At 58.2% G+C, this 16,890-nt stretch overlaps 1 protein-coding gene across 1 annotated transcript; it reads left to right on the top strand.

Annotated features, from left to right (window-relative positions):
• The first annotated feature begins 8,688 nt into the window (after nt 1–8,688).
• On the top strand, nt 8,689–16,573 carry NES (nestin). Its single transcript, XM_040999373.1, has 5 exons — nt 8,689–9,579; nt 10,532–10,656; nt 11,995–12,068; nt 12,323–13,413; nt 13,480–16,573. The coding sequence occupies exons 1-5, from the start codon at nt 8,791–8,793 to the stop codon at nt 16,126–16,128; spliced, it is 4,728 nt and encodes a 1,575-aa protein (XP_040855307.1). The 5' UTR covers nt 8,689–8,790; the 3' UTR covers nt 16,129–16,573.
• Nucleotides 16,574–16,890: the final 317 nt, after the last annotated feature.

Raw genomic sequence — 16,890 nt, 5'->3', positions numbered from 1 at the left:
GGCAGGAGCACTTTCTTGCCCCACTATCTGCTCCCTCATCACTCTGCCCTTCTGGTCCCCACAAATGGTTGCCCACTCTGATGTGGTGCTTGGGTCACCCAGGTTCCCCAACCTCTCCCTCCCCATCTCGCTTTCTTTCAAGCCACCAACTGAGGCGGTGAGGACAGTCCCTGGGCTCCAGATCCCTCGATGGATCTCCGCCCCTCCCAAATCCAGCCCCGTCCCCTGCCATACATACCTGGTATCCTTTATCCTGACACCCTAGCCACCTGCTCATCTGCTCCCCTAAATCTGTCCACCTGGTGCCGAGTCCCCACACCGTCTCATAAACGCCTTTGGGCTCTGGCTCCATCTAGTGGCATTTTGAGACATCACACCTAACCAAGGGGGCTTGAGGTTGGCTCCGGATCAGGAACTTCAACAGAGACAGAAGCCACCTGCAGACTGGTGGGCCTCCTACTGGATGAGAACAGGGGCTGGTAGTGGACAACTATCGCATCTTTTCCTCCACATTGTCCCACAAGAGCACCAAAGGCAAGGACGTTCTTGAAATGAACTTCCAGACCTCTTGTCTTCGCCAAAGAATCCTTTAGGGACAGCTCAGAGCAGTAACTGGAGCTCCCTCCTAAGAGACAAGTGGACGCTGGGCCCCAGATGGAATGTTCATTCCTAGATTGTTAGGATCCTGGGGATTGAAAAGAACACTGAAGTCCCATGGAACAAATACCAAAAAACTACTGGAGGGTGGAAATGGGACCTCCATATTTGAACACCTCCAACAACGAGACACTCCCTCCCCATAGTGGCAGGGGAGAGCTGTCATGGCCTCCTGCAGCCTGGGCCCATTTGGCCTAGTTCTACACTTGGATGCTCATGAGAAAACCCTGGGACTGGGTGGCGAGAGCCCATCAGAACTTCAGATGACTCCGACCATGGGTTATAGATTCTGCATGTTGTGCCCCTGGGAAAGGTTGTCCCACAGCCCTGTGCCTCTCCAGCCATACAGGCCTAAGCAGCAAACACAACCCACAGTGCTTCCTGCCTCCTGACCACAAACACTGTCCTCTTGCTCCCATTCTTTTTTCTCCCCCAGCACTTCTTCTTTAATTTTGAAAGACAGACTGACAGAGATGGGGAGAGGCAGGGAATGTCTATTCATTGGTATATTCGTAAATGGCACAATGACCAGGATGAAGCCAGGAGCCTAGAACTCCACAGGCTCATTGCACAAACATACATGATGAAAACTTGGTACTGGGAAGTTTTTCTTCAAGATTTGTATGAGATTCAGAGTCACAGAGAAGTAGGAGAGACACTTAGAAAGATCTTCTGTTTGATGTTTCACCCTCCAAATAGTCATAGGACCTGGGGCTGAGCCTGGCTCAAGCCAAGAACCAGGAGCTTTATCTGAGTCTCCAACTGCTGCTTTCTCGGGTGCATTTGCAGGGAGAGGATTCACAAATGGAGCATCAGGATCCCAAACCGGTGCCTATTTAGCTTGCTAGTGTCACAGGCAGAAGCTTAACTTGCTATGCCATGACCTCATTCCCAGCGCTGTGAATACAAAAGAGGAAGGCCCAGTTCCCACCCAAACTCACAGAGGTGAGCAGGTCTTGCTCACATGAGAGCTCTGTTAATGTCCCATTTCATACATCAGGAAGCTGAGGCTCAGAATGGTGAAGTGCTTCATCAGGACTCAGATACAGGCTGCCACCAGAGCCTGGGCTCTGACTGGTACCCAAACCGCTGACTGCTGGCTCCACCTCCACTTGAGGGACAGGTGGAGCCTGAGCTGTGCCCTGTTCCAATGGGGTATTCTAAGCCACTCAATACTGGATTTCATGAGACCAACATGAGATTGGACACAGGGAAAACAAACATCCAATGGGAATTCAGAGTGACAGGGCATCCTAGGGAGCCGGATTGGAGCCGGGAAGATGGGGAACGCAAGACACAGATTCCTAACTCATCCACACTGAACGGAGAGATGTGGCCAGAAACGAACAACAGATCGAAAGAGAGACCCGGTGGGATGGGCTTGTGCAATGCCTGGGGTGGAACGGGGTGCAGAAGGAATGGGCTGAATTGTGGCTGGGTGGGAATGCCACAGGGAGGAGGCTGACTGGGGAAGACCAGGCCAGGGGATGGACTGGAGAGGGGATGGGCTGGGGTGGAGCAGGGAATGGGCTGAGGAGGGGGAGGACTACAAAGAAGTTTGGGGGGGGGGGCCCGGCGCGGTGGCGCAAGTGGTTAAAGGTCCTCGCCTTGCACGCCCGGGATCCCATATGGGCGCCGGTTCTAATCCCGGCAGCCCCGCTTCCCTTCCAGCTCCCTGCCTGTGGCCTGGGAAAGCAGTCGAGGACGGCCCAAAGCTTTGGGAACCTGCACCCGCGTGGGAGACCCGGAAGAGGCTCCTGGCTTCGGATCGGCATAGTATCGGCCGTTGCGGCTCACTTGGGGAGTGAATCATCGGACGGAAGATCTTCCTCTCTGTCTCTCCTCTCTGTACATCCACCTTTCCAATAACAAAAATAATAAAAATAAATCTTTAAAAAAAAAAAAAGAAGTTTGGGGGGAGGGTCCTGGGCAGGACTGGAGAGGGGCGAAACTGGAAATAGCTGGGGTTGAAATAGCTGGGGGCTGGGCCGGGGTAGGGCTTAGGAGGAAATGGGTTTGGGCTGGGGCTTGCCTGGAGCATGGCTGGGTGTAAGTTGGGACAGGGATGGGAAAGGGGCTGGATTTGGCAAGGAAAGGGAAAAGCAGGGAATGGGGCTTAGGACTGGCTGGGGCAGGACTGAAGGTGGGATGGACAGGGGCAAGGCTGGGTTACACTGTGCTGGGGCAGGGCTGGGCGGGGCCTGCGGGTGGGCAGGGCTAGGACTGACAGTGGCTTGGTTTAGGGCTGGGCTGAGACAAGGTTGTCTGGGCTGGGTTTGGGCGGGGCCAGGGTCTTGCCAGGCCTGGCCACCGCTGGTCAGGGCTGCAGCTGGGATGGCCTTCGTGAGAGTCCTTCAAACATGCCATCCCGACCCTGGCATCACTTCCTGCTTTCCCTTTCCCACAGCTCGCAAAATTCGTTCCTTTCTGGTTATCCGCCAATGAGATGGAACCGCTGCATGTCTCACCTGAGAATCCCAGCGGCTCCTCCCCCTGATCCCCACACTCAGCTGTGGCTCAGATCATCTCAGTCGCCAATCCCTGGGAGAACTCCAACCAATTGTCGAGGCTCCGCTCCTCTCCCTTACACGCAACCTTGCAGGTTCACCTGTTTTGTATAAGTGAGCCTCCACGTGTGCCACCTCTCTTTCTCTCTTCCTCTTCTCTCTTTTCCTGGCTCTCCCCCATATTTCATCTTGCCCCTTCCTCTGTCCTGGAGGACCCCGTCCTGCCACCATGGCAGGAGATGTTTCCCTTCTGGTTTCCTCACCCTGCACCCCCACTCCCAATTCTCCCCTGATGGAATAAAGGACCTCCTAAGCACACCTCGCTGTGTCTGGGATTTTGGCTTGTGGTCAACTCATCGTGAAAGGAGGACTTGGCTGGAGGAATGAGCTGCGTGTGGGAACCTGAATTGTGCTTAGGAAGTAAGAGCTGGGCTGAGGCAGGGCTGGGGCAGGGCTGGGCAAGGCTGGTCAGGGCTGAGTTGGGCTGTGAATAGGCTGTGCTGGGGCAGAGGCAGGGCCGGAGCAGGGTTGGGGATGGGCAGGCACGGGGGGTGGACAGGGTCTGGGCTGAGGCTGTGCTGGGGTTTTGGCTGTGCCGTGGGGCAGGACTGGACTGGGCTGTGGCTGGGCGGGGCTGCCGCTGGGATGAGGCTGACCCGGGACGGACTGGTGCTGGGGCTGGACATGGGAGGGGCTTGTCTGTGGAGGAGTTGTGGCTGGGCTGGTGAGGGACTGGAGCTGGGTTTGGGCTGGACTGGGGAGGGGCTTGGCTGGGGAGAAGGTGGGGCTGGGCTTGGGAGGGGCTGGAGTGGGGCTTGTGCTGGAGTGGGGAGGGGCTTGGCTGGGGCCTGGGCTGGGCTGGCGATGGGTTGGGCTGGGGAGGAGCTGGGGCTGGGCATGGGCGGGTCTGGACTGGGGTTTGGGCTGGAGTGGGGAGGGGCTTGGCTGGGGCCTAGGCTGGACTGGGGAAGGGCTGGGCAGGGGTTGGGCTTAGGTGGAACTGGGTTCGGGCTGGGGCTTGCCTGGAGCAGGGCTGGGTGTGGGTTGGGGCTGGGTTAGGGCAGGGACTGGGGCTGGGATTGGGCTTGGGATGGGCTGGGGCAGGGCTGAAGATGGGATGGACAGGGGCAAGGCTGGGTTACACTGTGCTGGGGCAGGGCTGGGCGGGGCCTGCGGGTGGGCAGGGCTAGGACTGACAGTGGCTTGGTTTAGGGCTGGGCTGAGACAAGGTTGTCTGGGCTGGGTTTGGGCGGGGCCAGGGTCTTGCCAGGCCTGGCCACCGCTGGTCAGGGCTGCAGCTGGGATGGCCTTCGTGAGAGTCCTTCAAACATGCCATCCCGACCCTGGCATCACTTCCTGCTTTCCCTTTCCCACAGCCTGCAAAATTCGTTCCTTTCTGGTTATCCGCCAATGAGATGGAACCGCTGCATGTCTCACCTGAGAATCCCAGCGGCTCCTCCCCTGCTGGGGTGGAGCAGGAATGGGCTGAGGAGGGGGAGGACTACAAAGAAGTTTGGGGGGGGGGGGCCCGGCGCGGTGGCGCAAGTGGTTAAAGGTCCTCGCCTTGCACGCCCGGGATCCCATATGGGCGCCGGTTCTAATCCCGGCAGCCCCGCTTCCCTTCCAGCTCCCTGCCTGTGGCCTGGGAAAGCAGTCGAGGACGGCCCAAAGCTTTGGGAACCTGCACCCGCGTGGGAGACCCGGAAGAGGCTCCTGGCTTCGGATCGGCATAGTATCGGCCGTTGCGGCTCACTTGGGGAGTGAATCATCGGACGGAAGATCTTCCTCTCTGTCTCTCCTCTCTGTACATCCACCTTTCCAATAACAAAAATAATAAAAATAAATCTTTAAAAAAAAAAAAAGAAGTTTGGGGGGAGGGTCCTGGGCAGGACTGGAGAGGGGCGAAACTGGAAATAGCTGGGGTTGAAATAGCTGGGGGCTGGGCCGGGGTAGGGCTTAGGAGGAAATGGGTTTGGGCTGGGGCTTGCCTGGAGCAGGGCTGGGTGTTGGACGGTTGGGGGGCTGGATTTGGGCAGGGACTGGGGCTGGGATTGGGCTTCGGACTGGCTGGGGCAGGACTGAAGGTGGGATGGACAGGGGCAAGGCTGGGTTACACTGTGCTGGGGCAGGGCTGGGCGGGGCCTGCGGGTGGGCAGGGCTAGGACTGACAGTGGCTTGGTTTAGGGCTGGGCTGAGACAAGGTTGTCTGGGCTGGGTTTGGGCGGGGCCAGGGTCTTGCCAGGCCTGGCCACCGCTGGTCAGGGCTGCAGCTGGGATGGCCTTCGTGAGAGTCCTTCAAACATGCCATCCCGACCCTGGCATCACTTCCTGCTTTCCCTTTCCCACAGCTCGCAAAATTCGTTCCTTTCTGGTTATCCGCCAATGAGATGGAACCGCTGCATGTCTCACCTGAGAATCCCAGCGGCTCCTCCCCCTGGTCCCCCCCCACTCAGCTGTGGCTCAGATCATCTTGTTAGACTCGGGGAGAGTCCAACCCCGTGGAAGGGGAGCCACTCCGTTCGGCAAGACAAGTCATAAAGCAGAGGCTGTAAAAAGCGTGAGGATTTTATTGAGCATTCGCGAATGGGCAACAGAGTAATCTGGAGGCACCCAGGACTCTGCGCGCCCCAAGCAGGTTAAAGCACCTTTTTAAAGGACAAAACCGCAAACTTCGCATAACAGCTAGCATTTTACTTTAAGATTAGACAGCGCCAGGGCTCCCTTGGCTTGGCATAACAGTCTGCACTTTCTCAGACTGTTGTGCCTCCCTTTCTTATCCACTACATTCTTGTGTTGGCCTTGCTGCTCCGGCCTTGCTACTTTATCTCTTTTATTCCTGCAGCTGCCTTGTTCATGTCTGGGAAACTGAAACTTTTGCTTGCTTCATGAAATAACTTTTCTATATTTATTCCAACATGGCTCTACTCTTGCTCAGCAGAAAGCAATATACAGAAGCAAAATCAAGCGGTTATTCTAAGCTCTTACAATCTCAGTCGCCAATCCCTGGGAGAACTCCAACCAATTGTCGAGGCTCCGCTCCTCTCCCTTACACGCAACCTTGCAGGTTCACCTGTTTTGTATAAGTGAGCCTCCACGTGTGCCACCTCCCTCTCTCTCTTCCCCTTTGTCTCTTTTTTCCTGTTTCTCCCCTATCCTCCATGTTGTTCCCTTTCTTGTCCTTTCACACCCCATCTCACCAGGAATTATTGACGTGCATGGCTTGGACAGGTTTGTGTTGGTATGGCCTTGGCTAGTTTTGTTCTCTACTAGGGTTTTGCTGGGATGCACTTGGGCATTTGGACCTTGGCCTGTGCTATTACTCTGCCTAGGCTTGGCTTGACTGCGCTGGGTTCGGATTAGGCCTCGAGGTGTGGTGTGTTTTTGTTGTGCTGATCCTGTCAATTTCTCAAGTGTGATTGGCTCTTGTCTGTCTGAGGTGGGGATGGTTGACTCTTGGTTTGCCTTGATTGGTCTGGGTGATTGGCCGGCAGTGGCCAAGCCTGGGCTTTGACTGTGTTTCAAATCGTGTTGGGGATGGGCTGACCTGGCCTAGGAAAGTTTGGTCTGGGCCTCTTCTGGGGTGGTATGCGGCGGTGTTTGGGCGGTGCTGGGATGGTTCTTGTCTGTGGCTGGGCCTGGCTGGGGCTGACCGGCTGCACTAAGATGTGATTGTGTCTAGAGCTGTGCTTGGTTCCTCTGTGTTGGGGAATGGCTTGTGCAAGACTTGGCTACACTGGCTGAGGTTTGGCTAGGCGCAGGGCTGGGTAAGTCTGGCCAGGACTGAGTTAGGGTGTGGATGAGCTCATCTGTGGCAGTGGCCAGGCTGGGAAAAGAGTTGAAAATGGTATGGGAGGTTGGACAGCGGCTGAACAAGGCTTAGGCTGGGCTAGGGTAAGGCTGGGCTGGTGGGCGGGTGGAGCTGGGGCTTCTCCGGGGATTGGAATGGGTGGGGGCAGGTCTGGCCATGTTGGGGTGCAGGATCTGGGCGTCGGTTGGGACTGGAACTGGGCACCTTGCATCTGCTCATCACCTCCAGCTTTTTTTTTTTTTCTTCATTAATCTGGGCAGCCACTTTATAGCAAGGGTCCCCAGCAAGGTGTGAGCTACCATGACCCCCATTTTTCTTCATTGGATGTGCTCCACTCTTTGGCTGATCTCTACTCTCCCTTATGCTGTTGTTGGGTGAGGCAATGCCAGTCAGTGGCCCTGCCATCTGGAACATCTATGCGCCTCATGATCTCCCAGCTGCTAGGGAGCAACTTTCATGCAAAGTTGAGTACCAAGGCTTCCCTGTTCACCTGTGCTCTGATCAGACTCATGGGCCAAGCAGGTCCTTACTCACTTCACGAACTAGGCAGACCAAAGCTCCTTTCCCCAAGTTGTGTGGCTTGCCCAAGGTCAAAGGCAAGCCCACTGCTCTGCCTGAGACTCCCATGCCATGTCTCTCCTCTCCTGGCCAAGAGACCAGGAGAGAAACTTTCCACTTCAGTGCCACCCACCACTCAGTGGACGCCCTCCAAGGATCCCAGGGGGTCTTGGATACTAAGCATCTCCCTCCCAAAGACCCCTCCCCTTCATGATCCCTGAGAAGTCCCCTTCCCACACTCTACTTAGCCTTCCTTTCACTTACCCCACCTAGATCCCGCTGGACCTTCGTGGGCTCCTTAAAGCCCCAACTGCAGGATCCTGGGGGTGGGGGAGCTGTTTGGAAGGTTAAGTCAGCTCCTGTAAGTACGCTATGAGAGCAACGGCTCACCATCACATCATCACACTTCTTGCTCTGATCGTGTGCCACCAGGGGGTGCTATCTGCTCAATAATAATAATTAACACCCCCCCCCCCCCAAACTGACACTGGGACAAGCTGGGGGCAGCCTTCCCTGAGAACTGGGGACAACTTCCCAGAGTGGGTTATGGGAAGGGGCCGTAGGAAGCACGGAGGTGAAAAGTGCGAAGCACACCCCCAAGTCCACTCCATGCGTTCCCTGTATCTGGCTTCTCCGGTTCCTGATAGAGACCAGGCAGTAGTGTGTGTGTGTGTGTGTGTGTGTACCCAGATTAGAGTTGTGTTCTTGTAGTCTGCCTCCCGGGGGGAAGCATTTACTATTTATACAAGGCCACATCCTTCCAGCATCCCATGAGACTGTCCCCCCCCCCCCGCCCCTCCCAGTTTACGGATGAAGAAACTGAGTCTTAAGAGAATTCAGCAAATGACCACTCTTTCCGGCGTGGGCAGTAGCTGAGACGCGAGCTCTGGCCCCAGCAGCCCCCCATAGGCTCCGCTTCTCTTGGCAGCGATTCTTTTTGACAGTCTCTTCCCCGGAGAAAGCCACCACCAGCGCCTAGGGTCCCCCGCTGCAAGGTGCCCCTACGCAGTTCCACTCTGCACTGCCCTCAGGCACGGGAGAGAGCGCCCCTCGCTGAGCTCTAAGGGGTTAAGGCCTTGGACCCGCCCCCCTTTCCGCTGCCGGCGGGAGTATGAATAGCGCCCGCTCCCACTGTAGACTCCCAGTCGCTGGGCTGCTCCCCGCCCCGCCCTGTCATTGTCCCCTTCTTTCTTCTTTTCTTTTCCGGTCTGAGGGCCGCTCCCTTCTCCCGTACCGTCTATCCGCCCTTCAGCGGGTCCGATGAGCAGGATGGAGGGCTGCATGGGAGAGGAATCCTTTCAGTTGTGGGAGCTCAATCGGCGCCTGGAGGCCTACCTGGCAAGGGTCAAGGCGCTCGAGGAGCAGAATGAGTTGCTCAGCGCGGAGCTCGGGGGTCTCCGGGCACAGGCCGGTGACTCCTGGAGAGCGCGCGCCGACGACGAGCTGGCGGCCCTGCGTGCCCTAGTTGACCAGCGCTGGCGAGAGAAGTACGCAGCCGAGGTGGCGCGCGACAATCTGGCCGAAGAGCTGGAGGGCGTGGCAGGCCGGTGCCAGCAGCTGCGGCTGGCCCGGGAACGCACTACCGAGGAGGTAGCTCGCAGCCGGAGAACCGTCGAGGCGGAGAAGTGCGCGCGGGGCTGGCTGAGCTCGCAGGTGGCCGAGCTGGAGCGCGAGCTGGAGGCTCTGCGCGCCGCGCACGAGGAGGAGTGCGCCAACCTGAATGCGCGGGCCACCTGCGTCCCCCGGGGCCCCGCGCCGCCCCGCGCGCCCCCAGCACCAGCGCCCGAGGTGGAGGAGCTGGCCCAGCGGCTGGGCGAGGCGTGGCGCGGAGCTGTGCGCGGCTACCAGGAGCGCGTGGCGCACATGGAGACGTCCCTGGGCCAGGCCCGCGAGAGGTTAGGCCGTGCGGTGCAGGGTGTCCGCGACAGCCGCCTGGAGCTGCAGCAGCTGCAGGCCGAGCGTGGCGGCCTCCAGGAGCGCAGGGCGGCATTGGAACAGAGGTTGGAGGGCCGCTGGCAGGAGCGCCTGCGCGCCACTGAAAACTTCCAGGTGAGCAGGACACGGGGCCCTGCATGGAGGCCAGCCTCTAGGGCCTCCCAAGCAGGAGGCTTAGGCACCTTCTGGGAAACGAGTAACTGATTGCCGGAGCGGATTCTCAGCAAAGCCACAGCCAGATTTGGCCCGTTTCGATGGGAAGGTGTGCCTGTCTCCGTGTGCGCATATTTTCAGATGGGCAGGCAGGCCCACGACCCTTTGCAGCAACCCTCCCGTCCCGGGGTTGTGTGAGACCGTTCGGAAGACACCGGGCACACCCCCTCAGCCCACCACCCTGGGTTCGACTTCCCATCCCCAAGGTCCTGCATCCCTTCCCTCTCCACTGGAGCGCCCAGGGGCCTGGCTCTGTGCCCAGTGGCCCCTCTCCCTTGTCTGGGTTGCTGGGCTCTTGGGAGCACATTCCAGAGGCCTGGGACAGCTGCTCCCCCTCACCCCGCATAGATGTAACCAACAGCTGAGAAAACAGCTTCTTGCGTGGGCCAGACACAAGTCTCGCCGCTGCTGCTATGATGGCCCCCCTCGCTCTTTTCAGAAGAGAAAGATTCCAGAACATGTGGGAAGTAGTCGGGTGGGGGCCTGGTGATGGGGGCTGAGGCTGTTTGGCTTCCAGTCCTACTGCAGCCTCCAGGCTTCTTGATGAATCGTTTTTCCTTCTGTCTCCATTTTTTTTTTTCCTTTCCCCTCTGCTCTGTAAACCATCTCCTGCCCTCCCTTTCTTCCCTCTTCCTGTGGGAGAGTTGAGTTCTAAGCAACATGTGCAACCAGTTCATCAGCTTCCTCCAAGGGAGGGGGAGCCAGGCTAGGGGAAAGAGGGGCCCTGTGCTGAGCTCAGCCAGCCCAGCTGGGGCTCCCCTGGAGGTTGGAGGTTGGAGGTCAGAAGGGGCAGGTGAGAAGCTGAATGGTGGGGGTGGGACCTTTCATGGACTTCCTCTGGCTTGCCCTGCAGCTTGCCGTGGAGGCCTTGGAGCAGGAAAAGCAGGGCCTACAAAGTCAGATCGCCCAGATCCTGGAAGGTCGGCAGCAGCTGGCCCATCTCAAGATGTCCCTCAGCTTGGAGGTGGCCACATACAGGTAGGGGTGGCCCTGACCCACATATGTGCATATACATATCGAGGCAGAGACCCCTTTACTGAAGGGACCCAAAGGGGCTGGTGGGGGCAGCTGTGCCCTTGCTGGGTTCTGTGACTCGAGACCTGTCACTTCTATACCAATACATGCCCCAACCCATGTGCACTTGCGCCTTGATGGGTTCAGGAGCCAAGAAGTGTCTGGCACCCAGCCAGATGCCACAAGCAGAGATGATGCGGCTGAGTGGGGTGGCCTCCAGTAAAGTGGCACCTGCATCTCCCTGCATCTCCCCCTTCCACTAGGGGTGCTCTGCATGCCTCGGAAGGAGCTCTCTCCCAAGAGCAGCCATGACACTGACTGCTTTCTCCCTGGCCTCACCCTTGCCTAGTGACTACGGCCCACACTGGGTGACCTCTGAGACCTTCTCCCAGCCTGAACTTCTTGGAGCCTGGATCTTTTCAAGCCCTAGTGTCCTTGGCTCTGCCCAGTGCCTTCGCTGAGCACATTTCCTGTTGCTCCAGGAAAGACCAATACATGTTGTCATGGACTCAGAGCCCAATCCAGAGGCCAGGCAGGGGCTGTGTGCCTTGCAAAGTATGGGGGCCTGGCAGCATGCACTCCCTCACCTCCAGCCCTAGAGTGGCAGGCAAGCACCAACCAGACCCAGCTGGTGGGAGGAATCGGGCAGGCCCTCCCTGCACTTAGCCGGAGATTCATTGGTCCCCTCCCCGAGGACAAGAACACAAAGGCCTCCATGTCCCCAGGGGCTAGGGATCCCCCTAACCCAGCAAAACCACGGAGGGGAGGCCCCTTGGAATTTCGACCGCTGGCTTATGGGGCATGAAAAGGATTTGGAGAGCATGGAGCTGAATTCATTTCCTTTTGTCTGTGGCCAGCTCTAGGGGGAAAAGCCCCAGAGGAGGGGGAAGGGGCCCATCCCATGGGAACGGCCAAGAATTCCCACTTTCCCCAGGAAGCCCCCTTCGTAGCCCCTCCAGATGGCTGCGTGAACACAAAGGCATTTGTTAGCATGAGAATGAGCCCCCACCCCCAAGGATGAGGTCATTGGTCCCTTGGTGGGAATGGGGAGGGGGAGGCATCAGTGCCTGTGGGCATAGCACTGTGTCTGGCTGCATGGGAATCTGCTTGTGTGAGGTCCTCTGTGTATCCCAAGTGTGTGATGCCTGTGCTGTGTGACCCTGTGTGCAACGTTTGTGTGACAATAGCCAAAACACAGAGGGGGAGGTGAACCAGCTCGGCTGTGAGCTGTGGCCTTCTGGCTCCCTGCCTGCAAGGTTCCCAAGGCAGAGGACCAACCAGGGCTTTCCTCCCTTATCCCAGGACCCTCCTAGAGGCTGAGAACTCCCGGCTACAGACACCTGGCTGCAATTCCAAGGTTCTCCTCAGCTTCCATGGTAAGAGGGGGTGGCCAGGTTCACCTGCAACTCTACCCGTCTTTGTTGTTCTCGCCCCAGACCATAGGCACCTATTTGTGCCTTAACTCCTTGCTTTCCACCCCCTGCATTGGTGAACATATCCCCAGTCCAACTAAAGGGAGCCAGGGAGGGCTCATGGACACTATTGTCAGAAGTGGGGGGGCCCCCAATGCTGTAGCTCTTCCCACTGCCAGGACAGACTGACACTGCTTCTTCCCTCTCTACCTTTCCAGACCCCAAGCTGGAGCTGCATTTTCCTGGGACACCAGACAGCCGACGTGTGGGACCTGTGCTTCCTGTTCTGAGCCCAGCACCCCTTCCCTCCCCTCTGCCTGATCCCCTTGAAACCCCTGTACCTGCCTTTCTGAAGAGCCAGGAATTTCTTCAGCCCAGAGCACCCACCTTGGCTAGCACTCCCATCCCACCTGTTCCGCAGCCCCCTTGTGCTGCATCCAAGACAGAGCTTAGAGCCCCAGATGACCCTGTCTCTACGCTCCCACCACAGGATGGGAGGCAACAGGCTGCCCAGCCCCTGTGGGCTGAAGCCAAGACGTCCACCCCTGCAAACATCCTGCCAGGGCCAGAGGAGCCTGGGGGTGAACAGCCAGAACCCAGTTCCAGCCAGGTTCCTGAGAATCAAGCCCTACCACTCAGCCCTGAGCAGCCAAGTTCAGATGCTAAAGACAGAGAGCCCAGTGGGTCTAGGGTGGACAGCATATTCCAGGAGGAAGAAGAAGGGCACCTTGCTGAACTGGTTGAGGAGGAAACTGCCATGGAGGTCAAGGTGGCAAGCAAATTACAGCAGGAAACAGAGCAAGATGGTGCCCTGGCCATGGAGGAAACTGAGGACTCTCAGAGTCCTCTGGATAAAGCCAGCCCAAAAGCTCTGGGAGAGGAGATTATGAAGCCATGGGTACCTCTAACAAACCAGAGCCAGCAGATACTGGAGCAGGAGAATCAGGAGCCTCTGAGATCTCTGAAAGAAGGCAGCTTAGACACATTAGACAGTCCCAAAGCAGAGAGCTCAGAGCCCCTGGAACACAGAGCAGAAAAGGACCCAGAGGCAGAGGGGCTGATGGGAGAGGAGTGTCCTGCACTGCTTCAGGCTGCACGGAAGGAGGATCCACAGACCCTGCCGTCCCCGGCAAGGGAGGACCAAGGATTGACAGTGTCTCTGGACACTAACCTAGAGACCCTTATATTTCCAGGAAAGGAAAATGGGGAGTTGGTGCTGTCTCCCAAAGGGGAGGAAGTGGAGGTGCCGAGAACCACAGAAGATGGGACTTGGGAGCCACTGAGACCTGAAGAAGCACAAGACCAGCAGGCACGGATGGCTCCAGGGGAGGAGACTGGGGAGTCCCTGGGGTCTTCTGAAGATGAAAACCCAGAGGTGCTTAGACCCCTGGGAAGAGAACCCCATGAACCCCTGAGGTTAGGGGAGGAAGAGGAGCAGGAGGCTCTGGGAGCTCTAGAGAAACAGAACCCAGATGCAAAAGAAGAGGGCCAGAAGATTGTGACAGCACTAGAAAGAGAGCTCCAGGAGCCCCTGAGGCTGGGGGAGGAAGAGGACCAGGCAGTCCTGGAAGCTCCAGGAGAGGAGAATCAAGAGGTACTGAGGTTGGGAGAGGAAGAGAAGCAGGTGGCCCTGGGAGGTCTAGAAAACGAAACTTTGCAGTCATGGAGGGCTCTAGAGGAGACCCTGACGCCTGTGGAAAAGGTGGGTCCAGAACCTCTGCCGTGTCTTGGTGCAGATCAGGAGGAGGTTAGACCTGAAGAAGAGATTACAGAGTTCTCAGAGTCACAGGAAGATGAGCCTGCCAAAGCTGGGGAGTCTTCAGAACCAGAGGACCTGGAGCCACCGAAGTTGGCCGAAGAGGGCCTGCAAGTACTGAAGTCTCCAGAGGTGCCACTGTGGTCCCTGGAAGCAACACCGCTTGCACTAGAACCCTTGGGGCCGGTGGAAGGGCACCCAGAGGCGCTGCAAACCCTGAAAGACAGGGACCAAGAAACACTGAGATCTCCGGGGGAGGGTTGCCCGGAGAAGGAAGAGGAGGATGAGGAAAGTCAGAGAGATGTGGCAGGGATGGAAGAAGAGGAGAAAGCTGAGGAGCAGGTGGAGACTCCACTGTGGCAGCTGGCAGAGGAATGGCAAAAGCCACCACCATTGGCAGATGAGCAGAACTGGGGTAATGTCTTGGAGGCGATAATTGGGGAGGAGGAGGCTGAGCTGGATCCCAGGCAGCTCGAGGGCTCTGATGGGCAGGAGGAGGCTGTGATGTCAACAGAGCTACAGCTACATGCTGAGGAGCTCGTTGCAGAGCAGCCTGGGAGCCCTGAGCCCAGGGAGCAAAGCATCCTAGCTAGCAGAGCTTGTGGGATGGGAGGCCCTGAGGGTCTGCAGGACCCTGAGGGGCAAGTAGAGCATCTGGGAGCCCAAGGCCTTAGTGCACCCCAGGCAATAGCAGAGGCCACAGAGTCCCTGTGGAAAGATGACCAGCTCTCCCCAGAGGTCACCTTGGAGTCAGAGACAGCCACTGGGGAATCTGCTGAGGGGACTGAGCAGGAGGACATGGGCCTGGATAGCCTGGACCATCTGGCCAGAGAGGAGGTAATGCAGCCATCCTTGGGGGAGGAAAGTTTGGAGGCCAAGAGGGTTCCAGGGTTGGAAGCCCCAGCTCAGCACCTGCAGGAGGCTGATGCTCTGCAAGCCAAGCCCTCCCCACTGGGGGCCAGCAGAGAACCTCAGAAGTCCCCTGAGGAGGGCCAGGAGGCCTCAGAGTCCCCAATACTCTGGACAGCAGAGGAAGAGGCCCCTGCTAATACCTTGGACCGCAATGCACCTGAATCCAGGCCCCTGGAGTTGGAGGCAGCTGAGGAGGACACCCCTATCCCTGGGCCCATAGAGTCTTGTGTGCCCTCCTCCATCCCTGAAGGTGCCCATGAGACCCAGCCCCAGGCTGAGGGGGACCAGCTGGTCAGCTGGGGACTGGAGCACAAGGAGCAGGGCGAGCAGGAGGATCTAGATTCCGGGGAGAGTTCTGAGAGCCTGCAGGAGGAAGGTGAAGAGAGTAGAGAAGGAAGTGAGGCTGATGAGCTTGGAGAAACCCTACCTGACTCCACCCCACTAGGCCTCTACCTGGGGTCCCCTAGCTCCCCCAGGTGGGGCCTAGCTGGAGAGCAGAGGCCTTCCCCTCAAGGTGAGGCCCAGGAGGAAGGCTGGGATACTGCTGCTCCAGCTTCGGAGGGCCTTGAGGCCCAGCCCTCTGGGGAGGAGGAGCATGACCGAGGCTCTGACCTGTCTGAGGAATTCGAAGATCTGGGGACCCAGGTGTCTCTTCCTGGGCTTCCCAGGGAGGCAGCAGCACCTCCTGGCCAGGTGCCCCAGCTACTGGAGGCTGCCATCTGGAATCCTGACGGGGAGTCTGATGGGTTTGCAGATGAGGAAGAGAGTGGGGAGGAGGGAGAGGAAGAAGAGGAGAAGGAGAGGAAGAAGCCAGGGGCTGGGCAGTGGGGGCCAGGGTCCCCTCCAGGCAGCCTTCAGGCCCTGCATAGCCCTCCGAGAGGGGACTTCCTGGAGTCTGAGTCTGAGACGGTGGGTGTGGGCATCCCCCAAGATGATGATGGCTTGAGGAGTGCCAAGGCCCCCAAGTCTCAGGACAGCGCTGAGCCTTCTGGCTCTGAGGAGGAGTCTGACTCTGCTCCGTGGGCTGGGGAGGACCAAGTTCCCACGGAGACATCCCAGAGGGATGGCGACACAAGTCCAGGCACTGGAGACACCCTTGCCATCAACGGCCAGGGTTCCAACATGGACATGTCAGAGCAGGTGAATGGAGGCGTGGTGAATGGGTTGCAGCGGCCTGCAGGAGTGGGTCAGGCCCCTGCCGAAGACCGAGACAGCCCTATAGCAGAGGAGGAGGAAGAGGGGGCCACCCTGAAGACACCATGGGCGGGGGTCCCTTTCCAGGTGGGCCCACGCCCTTTCCTGAAGTTCACACAGAAGGAAGGGGAGGAAGACTCCTGGTCCTCAGGGGAGGACTAGGGAAGGTGCTCTAGTTCTAGCCCTAAGATGTCTTGCAGTCCCCTCCCATTCCCTCTCAGGGGCAACCCCCTTAACTTATGATCTCCTGACCCATGGTTCTTATCTCCAAGGCCTGGCTGGTGAAAGTGATGGGCTTGGCAAAGGAGCCTGTTATGAGAATGGAGGTTCCAGGACCCTGCCTGGGGCCATACTGCCCACTCTGCCCCTTAGGCTTGCAGAATCCCCCGTAGCACCAGAACCCCCTCTCTGTGCACACCATCCTCCAGGCTGGAAAAGGCCTGGGCTCCTCTGGCAGTTCCGTTCTCACCCCAAGCTGCAGCACCAACACCACCCTCCCTGGTTGTGTGGTTTGCGCCCAATGAAGAGGAAGAAAGGTCTCTCTTCTGTCCTTGGCCCCATCCCACCCTGCAGCTTATCCCAGCTTGAATAAAGGATGTGTCTCCCCGCAGTGTCTGGCCTTGTGTCCTTCCCCAGTCCAAAGGGTCACCAGGAAGGGACAGGAGCAGAGCGTGGGGAGGAGGTAGAAGAGCCTGCCTGGGGTAGAGGGAGGAGGCCACAGTGGATGACGGGTGGGGATTAGATGCAGGAAAACTCTCGTGGTGGTGGTGGTGTGAGGGCTGGGGACTGCTGTTTGTCCTGAAGTGGAGATGGGGGGACACCAGTGCAGGTGACCTAAGTCAGGACTGGAGAAGCCGGAACACTCATCATCATCTCTGCCCCTCCCCCATCCAGCACTGATTACAGGGATCAGGCTTTAGAGCC

This window comes from Ochotona curzoniae, unplaced genomic scaffold (genome assembly GCF_017591425.1).
Source record: "Ochotona curzoniae isolate NIBS_2020 unplaced genomic scaffold, NIBS_Ocur_1.0 scaffold_1037, whole genome shotgun sequence".
Classification (NCBI taxonomy): Eukaryota; Metazoa; Chordata; class Mammalia; order Lagomorpha; family Ochotonidae; genus Ochotona; species Ochotona curzoniae.
Note: the sequence above shows the minus strand (reverse complement) of the source record. Positions and strands in the feature narration are given on the sequence as shown.

Excerpts from the sequence above, each read along its gene's own strand:
- NES (XM_040999373.1), top strand. The coding sequence starts at position 8,791 with ATGAGCAGGATGGAGGGCTGCATGGGAGAGGAATCCTTTCAGTTGTGG. Across the intron at positions 10,657-11,994 it reads TTGGAGGTGGCCACATACAG|GACCCTCCTAGAGGCTGAGA; the intron begins GTAGGGGTGGCC and ends CCCTTATCCCAG. Across the intron at positions 13,414-13,479 it reads AAGAAGCACAAGACCAGCAG|GTGCTTAGACCCCTGGGAAG; the intron begins GCACGGATGGCT and ends GAAAACCCAGAG.